The sequence below is a fragment of the Neopsephotus bourkii genome, unplaced genomic scaffold (assembly GCF_033783945.1).
Source record: "Neopsephotus bourkii isolate Nb327-2 ecotype Australia unplaced genomic scaffold, CSIRO-AGI_Nbou_v1 NB_122, whole genome shotgun sequence".
Classification (NCBI taxonomy): domain Eukaryota; kingdom Metazoa; phylum Chordata; class Aves; order Psittaciformes; family Psittacidae; genus Neopsephotus; species Neopsephotus bourkii.
Window position 1 is genome coordinate 396,149 of NW_026900639.1, and position 15,940 is coordinate 412,088.

General features: G+C 43.3%; 1 protein-coding gene across 1 annotated transcript in view; it reads right to left on the bottom strand.

The window, feature by feature from the left end:
- ALS2CL (ALS2 C-terminal like) overlaps positions 1–14,667 on the bottom strand; it is a 28,795-nt gene extending 14,128 nt beyond the window's left edge. Inside the window, exons 1-13 of the mRNA XM_061365898.1 lie at positions 14,489–14,667; positions 13,963–14,071; positions 12,904–13,096; positions 11,038–11,103; positions 10,128–10,293; positions 9,542–9,670; positions 9,088–9,207; positions 6,874–6,950; positions 6,413–6,479; positions 5,468–5,664; positions 2,966–3,031; positions 2,046–2,144; positions 101–259 (exon numbers count right to left, since the gene is read on the bottom strand). Of these exons, the coding sequence (XP_061221882.1) occupies positions 101–259; positions 2,046–2,144; positions 2,966–3,031; positions 5,468–5,664; positions 6,413–6,479; positions 6,874–6,950; positions 9,088–9,207; positions 9,542–9,670; positions 10,128–10,293; positions 11,038–11,103; positions 12,904–13,096; positions 13,963–14,071; positions 14,489–14,569 (1,529 nt within the window). The 5' untranslated portion in view covers positions 14,570–14,667. The remainder of the gene's footprint in view (positions 1–100; positions 260–2,045; positions 2,145–2,965; positions 3,032–5,467; positions 5,665–6,412; positions 6,480–6,873; positions 6,951–9,087; positions 9,208–9,541; positions 9,671–10,127; positions 10,294–11,037; positions 11,104–12,903; positions 13,097–13,962; positions 14,072–14,488) is intronic.
- Between the last annotated feature and the right edge of the window lie 1,273 nt (positions 14,668–15,940).

Sequence of the window (15,940 nt, forward strand, 5' to 3'; positions counted from 1 at the left end):
TCCCCAAGTCTCCTCATCAAAACATCAGGTTTTACCCCGCCATTAGAGGGGAAAAATCTGTCAGGCCCCTAAAGATTGCTCTGATCCATACCACCTTTACCTATCTTTGTCTTCCCAGACTCCATATCCATTCTTCTTGTCATTTTCCCACTGTCCTGTGTACTTAAATGGATGCTCAGCTGAGCAGTTTTCCAGTATCCCAAACCCTTGACGCACATTGTCTTTGAAGTAACCTTTGTAGACCATATCATTCCCATACCTGCATGGAGACAGACAGACAGAAGTTAAGACAGTGACTGTTTGATAGCTACTATTGGAGTAGGAAGCCAGGAAAATGAGTAGATTAGACTCATCTGCTGGCTAAATATTCTAAATATCTGACTGACTACTCTGGAGCTGGTAGTTGTTTACTATTAGGAATGTGCACCACCCAAGCTAATCACTCCACGGTAATATTATTTAAGGACAAAACACTTAGGCTTCCAGTTTTCTGGGAGAGGCTACTCAGTCCTTGACCTCTCACCAGCCAAGTCACGGTGACCACTGGTTAATCCAGGGTTGGAGCAGATCAGATCAACAAGGGCATGTAGGTGATAGGACAAGGAGGAATAGCTTTATGCTGAAATAGGAGGGATTTAAATGAGATATGAAGAGGAAGTTCTTCACTGTGAGAGTGGTGAGACATTGGAACAGGTTGCCAAAAGAAGTTGTGGATGCCCCACCCCTGGAAGCAGGAATCCCTTGATTCTACAATCAAGCAGGAAGCCAGATTTGCCTTCCCCTTTCTTTGCTTGCCAACCACCCCTTTTCTTGGGATCATCCTGCTGAGAAGAGATTCTCTGAGCCCTGCCCATATTGGCCAGCAGATCTTCACTGATGCAATAGTGAAAACATGCTAAGCAAAGCTGTCATGTAATTATTAACATGCTCTTACATTTGACACCAGAGATAAGGGCACAACACTGCTCAGATGGCTCCAAGTTCCCCACAGATTTCTGCATTTCTGGGTTTGATTTATAAATAAGGAGCAGAACATGCAGATTGCAGGAAGGAAGATGGCCTATCCCACAGTAAGCAGCTGGAAAGCTGGGCTTTGTGCTTTCCTCTGTCACACTTGGTGCAATGAAAGCAGGGGTAAGAACATGCAGTAACAGCAGGTAGTCCAGTCTTCACACTGGCCAACCCGTTTGGCCACAAGCCACATGTGACCTAAGCAAAGATGGGGATACTGTTGTGCTCACTGCTAGATAAACGAATCAAGCTGATCCTGTCCACTTATCCCCTAGGCTGCAAATGAAACCAGTTTATACCTACAACCTGAGCAGGCCCCCGCTGCCATTTCTAGCTTCCTAAATGGAAGGTAGGTGGTGGGTAAGGCTGGGACACCACCGTGTGCCCACAGTAGAGACCAGGCTCCATCCAAATTCCCAGCAGCACTTTGAAACACAGGTGTACAAATGACTGTTTCCAGAAGCATTTTGATAAGCAAATAAGAAAATCTCAGACTCTATTTGTTAAGTTAAGCTCTGGGTTTAAGCTCGGAATTTGAGTGAGCCAACTGAAGGAACCAACCCCCTTCAGTAGTTCAGTGTAACAGTTATGACTCCCAGACCAACAACCCCATCCATCATTGAGGAACCTAATCTACACAAGATTTAATTCAGGCAGCATGGCCAGGGGACACAGAGTGAGCTGTGTGCTCCATCAAGTCTGTCCAGGGCTGATGGCACATCATGCTTTCCCTGCTCTGCAATCTCAAGCATGAACACAAAATTATATCCTCACATATAGTGCACAGAGGATGCTACATCAGGTAGTTACAACAGTCACAGCTTGCAGAGAAGCACTTACTATTCTGATGTCCAGGAGACTCAGGGCTTATGAAGAATCCATACTGCCCATCTCCAAAGCAAAAGATTCTGGCACCTGAATTACCCTGGGTTTTACACTGTGACTGAGCCTTCAACAGTGAGGTGGGAACATTTCACCCTTAAAATACATGGAGTCCCCTTTTTGCCCAGATTCTGTCTTTGGGTTTTACTTACTCACAGATTCCATAGCCTCTCATCTTTCCTTTGTACCAGTGACACTTATAACAGTCATATCGGTCTTCAGATCGGCGTGGGACCAGACATATTCCAAACCTACAAGATGCATATGGCAGAGGTTAGCATGACAAAAGGCAGGTCTGTTGTAGTGGATGAAGATTAAAAACTAAGGACTTTCCAGATTCCCAGGCTGATTTACACGGTTGGGATCATCTCTACCTCTGACACGATTTCTAGGTGTCAATGAACTCGGTCCAAGGAAAAGCTCATCTCCTTGTGAGCTGCAATCACAGTCTCTTATCGCTTCTTCTATAGAGTCACTTTCAGTGTTGTTGTTTTTTTCCCCTCTCTACCCCTTCCCCATTTTAGGGGCAGAGTTAGACTACAAAAGCAATTGCTTTGGCCCCCCAAAAATGTTTTCTTAATCCTGACACAAAATCCTGACATTTGGATTTTTCCCTTTAAAAGCCTAACCTATTCTGCACTCATGTAAAAATGAGAAACCTAAAAGTTTTACTTTAAAAAAAATTTAGAAAAAATTATATTGGTATTTCATTGTACATTTTCTTTGCCCCAAATATTCTTCATTTAAAAGAGGTTTTTTTAAGATATCTAAAAATAGATTTTTCAAGGCATTTGATATGAATAAATTCACCTAGCTTTAGGGATCAGGGGTCAGGTTCATCCAGCTGAACGGAAATATCTGCATCTGAATTGGTCACCTTCCCACAATTCTTTTACTGTGGTCACTGTCAATGTTCTCACCTTAGGTTAAGTCAGGTGTCTAGAAAAGGTCAGATGGATTGGTCTGTAACAGTAGAGTCCTCCTACAGGACACCAGTGTCCCTGTACCCTTGGGAGGAACCATTTCTCAGCCTATTTTGAAAGCAAGAAACTCCCTGGTTTTCAAGGCTTACCCATGCTCCAAGCCCTCTCTAAAATCTCCAACATGGTTGCGTCCATCACGCCACTTCAGTGTCCCCCTGCAATTCCAAAGCAAGCATTATACAAGGCACATCACCAGCAACAGTCACAGCTGCAACAGAAGGTATCAAGAAGCAACCTCAAAATGGCTAACAGCAAAACAGTTTCTAGGGGACAGAGACACAAAAGTTCTCCAGAAACCTCTGGGACTTTGGTTTGCACTGTAAGGATTTAATACCACAATGTTTTCATACCCTGGCATGAGTGGAGAGAATCCACTTCCGAATTCTCTAATCTCAAAAAGATTTTGTAGAGTTGCTGGGTCATCCATTTAGGACCTTGCACATGACTCTTTTGTAAGTGTAGTGCAGCATGTGATTAAGCCAGCCGAAGTTCCAACATGGCACATCCTCAGACAACATAATGACACCACAGTGCAGAACTTCATTGTACAGAGTGCTATGAAAAAAAAAGAGGCAAGCACTGGCCTAAAAGGATCCTATCTATCTGTTTTGTTTGTGGGGTTGTAGGAATGACTACACAAGGTAACGATGCAAAATGAGACTGAAACGGTCAATGTGATGGCCAAGTTACCTCCCTTCCAGTCTTGCACTCCACCTACACCCACTCACTGTTTTAATTCTTGCATCACCCCAGACACAATCTGTTCCCTACACATTCTCCAAACAGAGACTACAGAAGATTGTGCAGTACCAAAACCATGACACATTTGTTTGACTTTCATCGATGTTGCTGCTTTAAGAACACCCACATGAGACTGGGTCTTTCTCTGATATTTAGAGGGAAAGGGTCAGATTAATTTTAAATGGATTTTAAATGTATCTCCTTTAGCTTTGCTAATGTGAACACTGACAAGGCCAGAGAGAATGCCAGTTTCAGCCATAGGGATGGTTTAAGCTATTTCTCATTGGGAGTATCTCCCTCTTTTGCACTAGGTCATCAGTTCTGGGACAGACCCGTGAAAAATGCTGATGCTTTTGTTGAAGAGCCCTGATTCACACTGCTGCAGCTTTCTGGTTATAGGCTTTGCCATGCCAGCCTCTCCTTGGAGGTGGACAAGCCATCAAAGCCAGCTTTGCTGATCTGTAACCTTTTATTAGTAGCAAGTCACCTAGAAGAGTAGTTTCAGGAGTGGGAAAGAAGGTTTAGAAATTCAGCAATTAAAACCTCAGGTATTAAAAGCACCTGAAATCACTTCTGTCACAGATTTGCTGGGATGTCCCAATCAGGTGACTTAATCTGAAGCAGCAGAGATATTAATTCCATTTCCCCAGCCCTAAGACAGGAGGACACAAAGAGCTAGGAGAGGTCCTTGTCCCTCTGTGTCTGCACACAGTGGTTTTCAGATCTCTAATAGGAGTGCAGGTGCTGGGGAAGTGGGGATGCTGTAAAGGACTGAGTCAGGCGTAGCTCTCCTCTAAACATCTATTGATACTATTCTGGGGCAAGGCACAACCTTTTCCATAGAAGATTCAGGATTAAGCTTTTGATTTGGGATATTCTCATTATTTAAAGTCTCTCTCAAACCAAGTCACTAAACTCTTTTTGCTTCAATAATAACTATAAACAAGCTCTGTAAAACTCAGGAAGTATAAATCTTTCAAACCAGGATGTTTTCGTGTCTGAGGAGGTTGCTTATATTTCATGTGTTTTCACAAAAAACAGTGACTGTGCTCTATACTCTATCAAAAAGATTTTGGTTGGGAGGATTCAACCTTTGATTTACAGACCATTCACTTAGGGCAGAGCTTGCTCTTAAACTTTGGTTGGATTTACTGAGCAGTTCTCATGTTCTCAAAAAAAATGCATTTGAGACTCTTTGTTGTTGTTTGTTTAATTCCATTGATAATAATTTGGATGTTAAAATAGATTTTGATAGCGCAGGAAAAAAAATTTGTCTCTTTCACAAGCAAAGGCTTTTTACTGAGGTTTTGATGTTGTTTTTTTTTGTTGTTGTTGTTGTAATGATGTTAAGATTTTATGCCTCAGGCCGAGATCTTGAAAGTAAGCATTAGCTCAAGTCTAAATTCTAATTACAGACATAAACCTGTGCAGTTCCTTCTATGTGATCATTATCACATTATTAGGGGCAGTCTTCACAATTTACTGCATGAACCAGTATCACTAGTGAGACATCTATAATACAACAGATCACGTGTTAGGACTTGTGCTTTGACTAAGCCTTGAAATCAAGAAAATGTGTCCCAAATGCCGCCTGAATCTGTCTTCGATACCAGATTTTCCTCTGGAAACAAGTGAGGCGGTAACTAGAGAGGCTGACATGCCCTGGGAGATCACCAGTCCAGAGTCTGTGGTCCAGATCCTCAGCATGGGATGGAACACCTCATGTCCACACACATTCTGTGACATCTATACCTCTACCTGTGCAACCACTAGATCCAGGCAGTGTTACACAAAGACAGGACTGTCCTTGCAGGTTCTTGTTTAGGAAAGGGGCAATAAAGGCTCCTTACTTGCCATGCGGCTTTCCCCAGTGCCACTCGCCCTCATAGGATGCACTCTTGAACTTGCCCTCCAGCTTGAACACATAGGTGAAGAAGCGGCAGGATGGGGGCTCAGTGCCTTCACCAGTTTTGCCCCACAATGGGAAATCTCGCTTCCCATTCAGCGCCTGGCGGACAGCCTGGTTCAGCTTCCATTGCCAAACAGCCTGGGGGCAGAGGAAGAAAAATGCTGGGATAACAAGTGAAGAAAGCACAATAGCTTCCAACAAGAGATACTTCAGGAGAGGCTGCAAGAAGCTGTTCGGTTCGCATTGATTCTGTGCCATTCAGCTGGCCTGGCTGGTGAGTTATGGCCCATCTACAGCATCAACAGGAGGTGTTATCTTGGATTCCACAAGTTGGATACTGCACCGATGCACAACACTTCCATGCCATTTAAGCCTGGCCCTCACCACCACTAATTTGCCTTGACACAGAACCATGCTGATGAGACTGCAGCATACACTACTGCCCAGGGCAGATCACTTCCAGCACCTGGATATTCTTCATCTACCATCAACTGCCTAGGCCACCTCTGGCCATCCAATCCAGTATTGGCTCAACAGAGGAAGAAAAAAACCCAAGTCAAAAACACACCAACAAACCCCACACTGCTTATTATTCTGCTTTAAATAATAAATAAAAATTTAAAAAACCCAAACAAACAAAAAACAAAAGACAATAAAACCAACAAAAATCAAAGAGGAAAGATCCCAGTTGCATTTAAGCAGTTACAGAGCCCACTAATCTGTCTTCTGATCAGGAAGCTAAAATCCTGACGCTTAAAGGGAGTTCAACTTCCACTCAGTAGTGACCTCTGCTACAGAGCTGCCACCCCCTCTATACTATTCCCCAATTTCCAAACTTAGTGTGCTGTATTTCAGGTGGAATAGAAACACCCTGCCCACTGCTAACCTTCATCTGTGGGTCCTTAGCAGAGAGAAAGAATGTTTCTTCTGGGGTTACAATGCGGAGTCCATACCTGTGAAGAAAAAGACATTACAGACCACGAAATCCTCAGTAAAACAGCAGTTCCTTCTCTTCCCATTCCTCTTTAGGAACTAGTAGTTCTTTTGCAGTGAGTTTTTCCTTCTCAAGAAGTTGACTCATCTAGTTAACTCATCTTTGTTCTCTAAGCCTGGAGACAAAACAATTTTATTATTGATTTCAATATGTCAGCAAAGGCAAGCAACCCAATTCCAAGCTGCTGAGATCCCATCTGAGATGTGCTGGAATTGCCCATAGCCAGAACCAATCCCACTAGGTAGAAAAGAGATGGGACAAAGTCTTGAATAATTTTCTTCATTTCACAATCAAGTTGAACACATTTTTTTATTTATTTTTTTTAAATCTCCAAGTGGAAATTTTTCACTTACAGTCCTGGAGCTGATTTCTTGCTGCAGTTTTCATCTACCCACACAAGCTTCAGATCAAAACTCTGAAAGCTGTTTCCCTGGAACAAAAGGCAGAAGATGTTCCTGTTATTGATGTAAACATCCCACTTTTCCCCATTGAGCAGCAGAGCAAGACCAGCAGAACTGTAAATTCCCTCTTTTGATGTCCACATCTATCCCACACTGCAACGACAGACATTAGAGGCTGAAGAAAAGTAGGAGAAGGAAAAATGTTATTAGTTTAACATTTGTAAGTGGTGTTCCATAACGCCATGGCTACAACTAACAGTAGCAGACCTTCTAGGATGGCAGTACAGCAGTATCTTCCCTATTACATGCCAGCACCTCCAAACCATCACTGGAACCCAGCATGCCCCAGTTTTGCTTATGATCTATCTAGGATTTGGACTCCAGAAGGAACAGTGAACAGTGGCCCATAAGTAGATTTAAGAAGTCACTATTTTGATCAATAGTACATCAAAAAGAAGAAACTAAAATGACTGAAATGCTGTGATTCAGGCTGCATTTAATATTACATCTCTCTTCTGTGTGTAAAGTTCCCATGCCCACACTAGAGAATTGCTGTCTGTAATGATGTACTTGGCCAAGGTTAGGTACTAGACTTTATAGCAGCCTTCCAATATCTAAAGGGGGCCTACAATAAATCCGGAGAGGGACTTTTGACAAGTGCATGCTATGATAAGACTAGGGGGAATGGCTTTAAAATGACAGAGGGGAGATTTAGATGAGATCTGAGGAAGAAGCTCTTCCCTGTGAGGGTGGTGAGGCCCTGGCACAGGTTGCCCAGAGAAGCTGTGGCTGCCCCATCCCTGGCAGGGTTCAAGGCCAGGTTGGATGGGGCTTTAAGCAACCTGGTCTAGTGGAAGGTGTCCTGCCTGTGGCAGCAGGGGGTGCAACTGAATGATCTTTAAGGTCCCTTACAACCCAAATCAGTCTTAAGATTCTGTGGGACTAGCACTATGGAATTCACCACAGTTAATCACTGATGTATGTAGCAGATTTGGGGGAACAGTGAAGAGAGGAGGTTCAGATTCCCAGCACCAAAACCCTCATCAGCAGACCCCTGATATCAGCCCAAGCTAACCAGTTTAATCCTAGCCCAGTTTTATCTCCCCAAGCCTCAATAACAGTCATAGCAACAGATGGGACATAGTGGTTTAGAACCACTGACTGAACAGAGGTGTCTACAATGTAAGTATCTGTGTGAGCTAGTTACCCTGTGCTCTCTTCCTAGTCAATGGAGTTGAGGACATGATTCAACTCATCCTAATTTGGGCATCTGAAATAGGTCAGATAAAACACACCCAGGCAGTGCATGTTACTCTCCCCTGACTATAAAGGGAGCCTGGGGGCACTTGCTCACAGTGAGATTGTGACTGTGCTAAGAAATCCACAATGTAAAGTTGAATGAGATAATCACCACCGTATTTCCTCAGGCCTAGGCCCTGCAAGCTGAGTAGAACTGCCCAGCGTTATCACAAAGGCTCATATTTGGAGGAGCCCCTAAGATGTACCAGTTCACAAGACAGTCATGTTTGGACCCCCAAGGTGCTGGCACATGACTAAAGAGCAAGCAGAGAGAGATGCACATAAAAAGAGCCCTGCTAGATTATGGGTGCTATCAGTCAGAGCAAGCCAAGCTGGACTTACTTAACATGCTGCAGAACAGCTTTGAACACGTTATTCATCTAGCTATCCGTGACTGTAGACACTCCCTGTCTGCCTCACACCCAGGCCCCAAATCCCTGAAATAGCCACAAGAACACCTGCAACTTCTGCTCATATGCTGCTAGCAGAGTCAACAATGAAAGATCATGTTTATTCCCGTGCAAGAGTGCTTACAGTGTATATCTTTGACCGTCAGCCCCCCTTTGCATAAACAAGGACAGAAATCAACTGATTCATATGCAGGCATGGGCTTGGGTTACTAGAAAAGTGCCTGTGGTGGCTGGATAGCATACATTTACCAAGGAAAAAAAAAAATGTAGACACTCCCCTAGTCCTCCTTCATTAGGCTTTCTTTTATTCTCCAATGCAAACCACAGGTGCATGGACCTGAGATAAGGTTTTGCCAACAACCAAGCTATGTTTCATTTTCAGCATCAAAGAAACATGAATTTTACTGTCATTTATCTGCACTGCCCTTCCAATCCCTTTGAAAGACTGCACACTTGCCTGAATCAGCACAAGGACGTCATCAAAGAGCAAGATCCGGTCTGATCGATTTGTGCTGGCAGAGATGGGAAGATTTTTGCTATCTTCCAGCAGCCTCCTTTCAGGTACACAGAGAATGTCCTGCAGAGGGAACCACAGAGGTCAAGATGAAGGACCCAAAAGCATCAGGAAACATCAGGATTTGGGAAAGGAAAAATCAAGCCAACAGCTCCTGCAGAAGTCATCTGACTAGTGCCACAAGCTGACAGTAACAACATAACTGGACACAGCACTCAACATCTAGAGCACCCAGTGACCATAAGGTTTCTCCAAGGCTTCCACACTGCCCTGCTCTGTTGGCTTCAAACCAAGCCTCAAATTCTTGGTCCATATTAAATTTTCTCCACGGGTAAGTAGAAGTGTAGGACCTCTAAAAGTGCTCCCCATCAAGCCACTTTCTACATCCATAACTCACTGTGAATTTGTAGCCCAAGGATTTCCATAAGGACTTGGTAAAACAAGCTTCATCCAGGACTTGGCTGATGAAAGACTCAAGCTTCATGTATTCCTTGATGGCACTGGTAACCACGTCCTTTTCAGAACCCTGATAAAAGAAGGCAGGGCTTGAGCAATGCTTCAGGCACAGCTGTGCAGGACATTACTCTCTGGGCTATGGATGCAAAACAACTTCGGCAGCTCTGAATCCAAGGGGCTAATGGGAATTTATTGTCCAACCCTCTCCCAAACCTAGCCTAGGAAAGCATCCCAAACCTACCATTATCTTTCCGACCAGCAGCAGTGCGCAACCTTAGGCCAGCTACTTGACCCTTTGCAGCTTCTTTATATGATGAGTAGCTTGTACCATGCTGGACGGGCCACTTTCGTTGCTTTGAGGCCTTCAGGTGGGCTGCACTCCACTGGTGCTGGTTACTACCACTGTGGGTAAGTTTCCTTCCAGCCTGCTTTGGATTCACTGACATCAACACCAAAGCCCCACCAAGCCCCACAAGCATAAGTGTTAGCATAAGCCAGTCAAGTAACATCATGTAGAAGCTTCCTACCTCTTTGAGAACCTCATTCAGCTTGGTAAGGAGCAGTATATATTGCATTATATGATCTCGGATAGGTTTGTGAAGAACAGTGTATAAGGCCAGTGACATGGAGGCCTCGGAGGTGAAGTCTGTGAGGAATTGTTTCAGCACTGTCTTATGGTGCTTCCAGGCTTCACTGTGAGATAGTGAATTAAGGCAAAGTTCGTTAAATATTTTTTTCTGCAAATGTCCTCTCCTTACCTCCCTAACTTTATATGCCACCTCACCCCCAGAGAGGGTATAGAAAGACTTGAGAAAGAAGGAGATAACATAGTGCAAATATATCTGTACACCAAACACACAGAAATGAGGCAAATGAACACCATCCATCCTGCCTCTGGCCTAGCTGTCTCTGCAAATAGGAGCCACCCCTGCAGGTGTGCAGAATATAGCACGGCTTTCACAATGGTTTGCACACCAAGAGGGTGACATAGATAAAGCAGCTGTGAATCTGCTCATATCTAGCATTCATATTTTCATGAGATTCTGACAACATCTGGGACAAGCAGTGGAAACCTACCAGATTCCCATATCACCTTTTCTCAGGTCCCATCCCTTATCTGAATCCTCCAAATTCCAAATTTAAAGGTTTCCTTGCCTACAAAAGGAGTTGGGCATGGTTCTAAGAGATGGGGACAGATATGTAGAGGAAGCCTTCAGACAGTCACTGCCACAGTCTCAGAATATGGCAGAAGCAACCAGTACAGCCAGTTCAGAACAGAGGCACTGAACCATGAAAAGAGATCACTGCAAGATGCTGTGCAGGTGCTGCTTGCTCTGGCTTAACCTTACAATTGACTTAACCTTACTATTGGCTTAATCCTACAATATCATTGTGTTCCTATCAACCCCTTCAACAAGCATTTTTCATCCCACTGACCTTTTGCTCTTTGTGGCATGTTCAAAGCCCTGGACTACAACGTAGTTTGCGAAAGTGACAAAATATCTGTTGTCAAGAAAAAAACCAAACAAACACACAGAAACATGAGTTGAATTAGAGGTGCACATTAGCTAAAAGGTTTAAGTGATAAATGGAAGAAGTTAATTTGAAAATGTCATGTCAGGTCCACCTTTCCAAGGAAGGCAAAGAGAGACATAGCTACCGTACTTTTCACCTTGGCTGAGTCCCCTTTTGCCTCCTTTACCAACTCCTTGCTCTAACTGCCTGGTTGACTTTTGCAATACAGGAAGTTTAAATAATCCTGGCATTTAGCGGAAGCAGAAGTAAGCTTACACAACTGTCCTGGAAAGCTAACCTACAGAGGCTGAGCTTAAGATCAGTGTCAGATGTATGAATTTCCACTGGTTGAAGTAAAAGTAGAAGGCCTGTATTACTAATGGTAAAGTCAAGGTGTCCCACGCCAATGTATCTCATCTCACACTAGGGGGAGATCGAGCCATATTTTGTCAGCAAATACACTTTCTCCCAGTATTGTTTCCAGGTAAGTTAAGAAAATGCCCAGACTAATTATCACTATTTACATTTTTCAGGGACATGCATTTGCTGCTGATTTTCAGGCCCATAAGCATCAGCTCTGCTTTGTTCTATATTGCTCCAATAAGGACAAGACATTGTTAGGATCAGGACTGCACAGAGTGAGTCAGCAGAGGTGGGTAGGAACCAGCCTTTTCTTTGCATGACACACAACAAAAACAGGTTTTAATTTTCGAGCGAGGGGAAATTAGATCGTAAGATAAGCTTTCCTTTATGTCATCTGAAACCTCAGCACAAGTTTTCATCTTCCACATGCCTAAAGCAAATCAGTCTTAATTCATTGAATCAGTTCCCAAATGAGCAACACACACTGCTCCAAACCCCATTCATATAAAGGCAAAACTTGTTGTACATCACTTTTTTCAAAATGATGTCAAGTAAAAACAAAATATAAAGCAGTCCCTCCCTCCTCCTCCCTCCATATGCATAAAACCATCAAAACCAAGACTAGATGAGCAGCAACGCCCAGAAGTCAGTATGTCCATCTCCCATGTGTGGTTGCCAAACTGCAGACGGTACAAGCCCATCTGTATTGGCTTGGCCACATTTATGGTCAACATGTTGAATGAAGGATTGAATACTGTCTGATTTTTATGTTATCTCAGATGTCCATAAATGATAGCTTTCTCTCTAGGACATCAACACAGGTTATATACACTGCAGTACTTTTGGTAAACATTTTATTTTGCATTACAGACAGATGGGGAGCAGATATAGTAAATTATAGAAAGAGCAATGGGACAGTATGTTTTTCTCATCACACTACATCCATCACTTGCTCATACACATCATATCCTTCCCAAAAGCATAAAACTGTGGCACAAACAAAAAATAGGAACTGTGCCTTGTGATATCTTCTCTCATGTCCCTGTTGAGTCCTCTAAACACATCTTTCTGTTCCCTGATGACAGCTCAGGCTTCCCTTTCATAAATGACCCAGACACAAATTCTACACCCTATCCTCTTCCCACTTTTAAGATGCATTAAAAAACCCTATACTTGTAAGAAAATATTCCTTACAAGCATTGTCCTGGTTTCAAGCATTCTCACAGCTACAAAAAGGGCTACTTATTATGCTGTCTGCACAGCACTTGTCATGGGCAGTGAATGCAACCACTTCACTGACCTAATGACTGAACACTAGTGGACGAGACTGAACAAATTAAATGCACAAATTAATTGCACCAACCTACAAGTTGATAAATTTGGTAATTTGGTCCCTTCAGCTACTGAAAATGCTTCTGTACTTACTGGATGTAGAGGTTTAGAAACAGGTCTCCTTTCCAGACAATGTAAATGTCCTGGATGCAGAATGACTCAGAGGTGCTGCATTTCTGTTTCAGAATCCGGTAATTTTCTTCTGTGAGGTTCCAGAGAGCTTGAAATTGGTCATTCAAGAGCAGGAAGAGCTTTAAGTTCTCCTTTCCCTTCTGGTCAGTAGGCTCTTTGACGAAAAGATGGAAGAAAAAGGCTCTCAGAAACCCCAGACTCCAATAAACCTTGTGGAAAACATTGCCTACATCTAATACTCATTCCAGTTTTTCAGTGTAAAGGACATACATTCTTGTAGGAAAACAATGACAGGGAGGAAGGAGATGAAGATTATTTAGGGTTGTGTCCCTATGAGTAATAGCATGGGCTACACATGCTAAGGCTTTGTCCTTCATGTTCTTGTGGGGCATGGGGTCAAGGCAGCCCAAGAGGCTAAGACATGAGCACCAGCAGAAAATTTCCTGCCCCTGGCCTGAACGGCTGCTCCAAATCTCCTTGGAGGCTACACCAAAAAGGCGGTGACGTAAGAGGGAACCACGCTATGGGCCTTATCCAGTCACACCACTTTTGGCCAGACAGGCTTGTGAATATTTATATGAATTTGTTATTTCAGTGGAGCTGCTCTGATTTACTGCCAGCTCAGAACCTGCACCCACAAGTTTTACCTTCAAAGACAGGCATGACCATGGACCAAGAGCAGGGAAGCAGAACAGGCATGGATTAGGGGTCGCATATGTGAGATGCAGTTTGGATTTTTGCGTACCATGCTGGAAACAAGCCTCACAGCAGGTTAATACTGGTTAGAATCTGGATCAACCTCTAAATAAACAGGAACCACAGTCCTAAGCTTAAATGAAAGGCCATAGCCATCCTTAAGGGCTCACCATCTTAAATTAAATATCTTTACATACCACTCACTCTAGCAAAACAGCCTCTAGCAAGTCCTCAGCCACCGAGTTTTAATTACAAATCACTTCATAGCTGTGCCAATGACTCAAGGCTAGGACTACAGACAAAAAGTAGTCTTCTCTGACCTACCTGCCTGGAGTAGAGGCTTGAGGATGAGAGCATCTATCCGTGCCAGGCATGCTGAGAAGGTTTCTTCCAGTTGGAGCAGAGATGCAGTTGCTTCAGCTGTGCACATGTCCTGGACACAACACAGAAAACACACACAAACTCTCTAGCAGGAGAATCCATCTAACAAGGCTTCAGTGCTCATTGCAAACAACCAGCCTTTCCAGCTCCTGACAGCACAGACAGGTGTAATTACTGTCCCCAAAGCATTTGAAAATGTTGAAAGAGGATACAGAAACCAAACAGCTCAACACAAGCCAGTGTCATGGAAGACAACAGAGGCAACAGCCCATTTTCCTGATGCCCCAAATTGAAGATCTTCTCCAGTGGTCCACATTACTTCTTCCACATGATTGGAAAAGGCCCTACATTTCTTATATGTGTTAATGCTGCTCAGTGCCAGATGTATTCTCCCAGAAAAAAAGACAATAACCCCTGAAGTGCAAGGCAGCAAAGGATGAAGCAGAGCATCTCTTCCCATATGTCTCACCAGTTTTTTGTTCCAGTGCCTCTGTCCACATTTTTTGGCACTACAAGCTGTAGTACGGAGCTGTAGAGCTGTGCCAGCCATATCCACACATCCAATCCTCCAGAGGAACAGGGGTCTGGTGTTATTCCTTTCCAAGTAAGACACTGCACTGCTGGTTATATGTTGCAAATGCTACGTCAACAAGGAAAGCTTGCCTAAAGTGGAAGTGGGCAGCATTTAACAACAAAGCCAACAAACCCAAGTGAGCAAACTCCAGTAGCTTCCTCCTTCCCAGCCCTACCTCCCGAAAGAAATTTATCAGAGGAAGTGAACACAGCCAGCTAAAAACACGTCGTCACTGCTCTGGAAAAAGGCCAAGTGGCGGAGATACTATGGGCAGAATCAGTTGATTCCAATTCTGAATTATCACTACTACTAATGGTGATAAACATACAAAACTCTGAGATTATTTTAACTTCGTGAAGCAAACCAGAAAGCTCAAGTGCTTAAGTATGGTTTGTCCACATTTATCCTCTCTTTACCAGAGTTGTAGCGCACACTTAAAGGCTACGTTCACACTAGGAAGCAAACAAGGATATGACACAAAGATTTACATTGCTAAATTAGTGGCAGAGAATTTGGCACAGTTTTGCTGTGTGCCAACTGTGCCTCTCCCAGAATTCCCAGGATGCAGTCCAGGGAACATTTGAAACAGGTAGCTTGCACACAGTTGTGCTGGTTTGGAAGGTAAGGAGAAGTTTGTTATGTATAGCTTATGCAATAACTGCTTAGCTATGGGATAGACTGCATTTATTTACTAATGGAGATATAACTATAGTCTTTAGATTGTTTTCAGGAAGAGCTGAACTGAAGCTATCTGCTTGTGGTATACTCTGATATCTTGAACCTCTACCCCAGCTGCTACAAACAATAGGTGAGATTCATTCTCCTTATGTTGAGATTTTGGGAAGTTAGACGTAGAAGCCTTTGTACTTTGTACTTTACAGGAAGAAATACCTCAAGCATCTTAGCATGAGCTGTCAAAAGGTCACCTGGGTGGGGTGACTAAGTTGGGTGGGAACGTCTCATTTTTAAGCTTCACATGTGGGTGGATTCCTTGTTAAATAAGAGATTGAACTCCCTAAAGCCACCAAATTCTGCTTAGGAATTCCATCTCCAGGTCATCCTGGAGTTTGGGCTGAAACTATCATAGAGCAAGGAACACTTTGCAGTTTAACAGCTGGTGTGGTTTTAAATGGCTGTTCAGAACCAGACAAAACTGCAGATGAATGACAATGTTTTCTCCTTAGTAACCACTACCTCTTAAATTTCACTTGTCTAAAAAATAGGAAGCATTAAAAAATTCCATAATCTCATCAGTTTGCAAGTTTTCATACATCAAGGTCTGCATGACCATAAGGCTACTTTTTGCAGAAACACTGCAGTTCGCACCAGAGGAAAGCTGTAGGCATG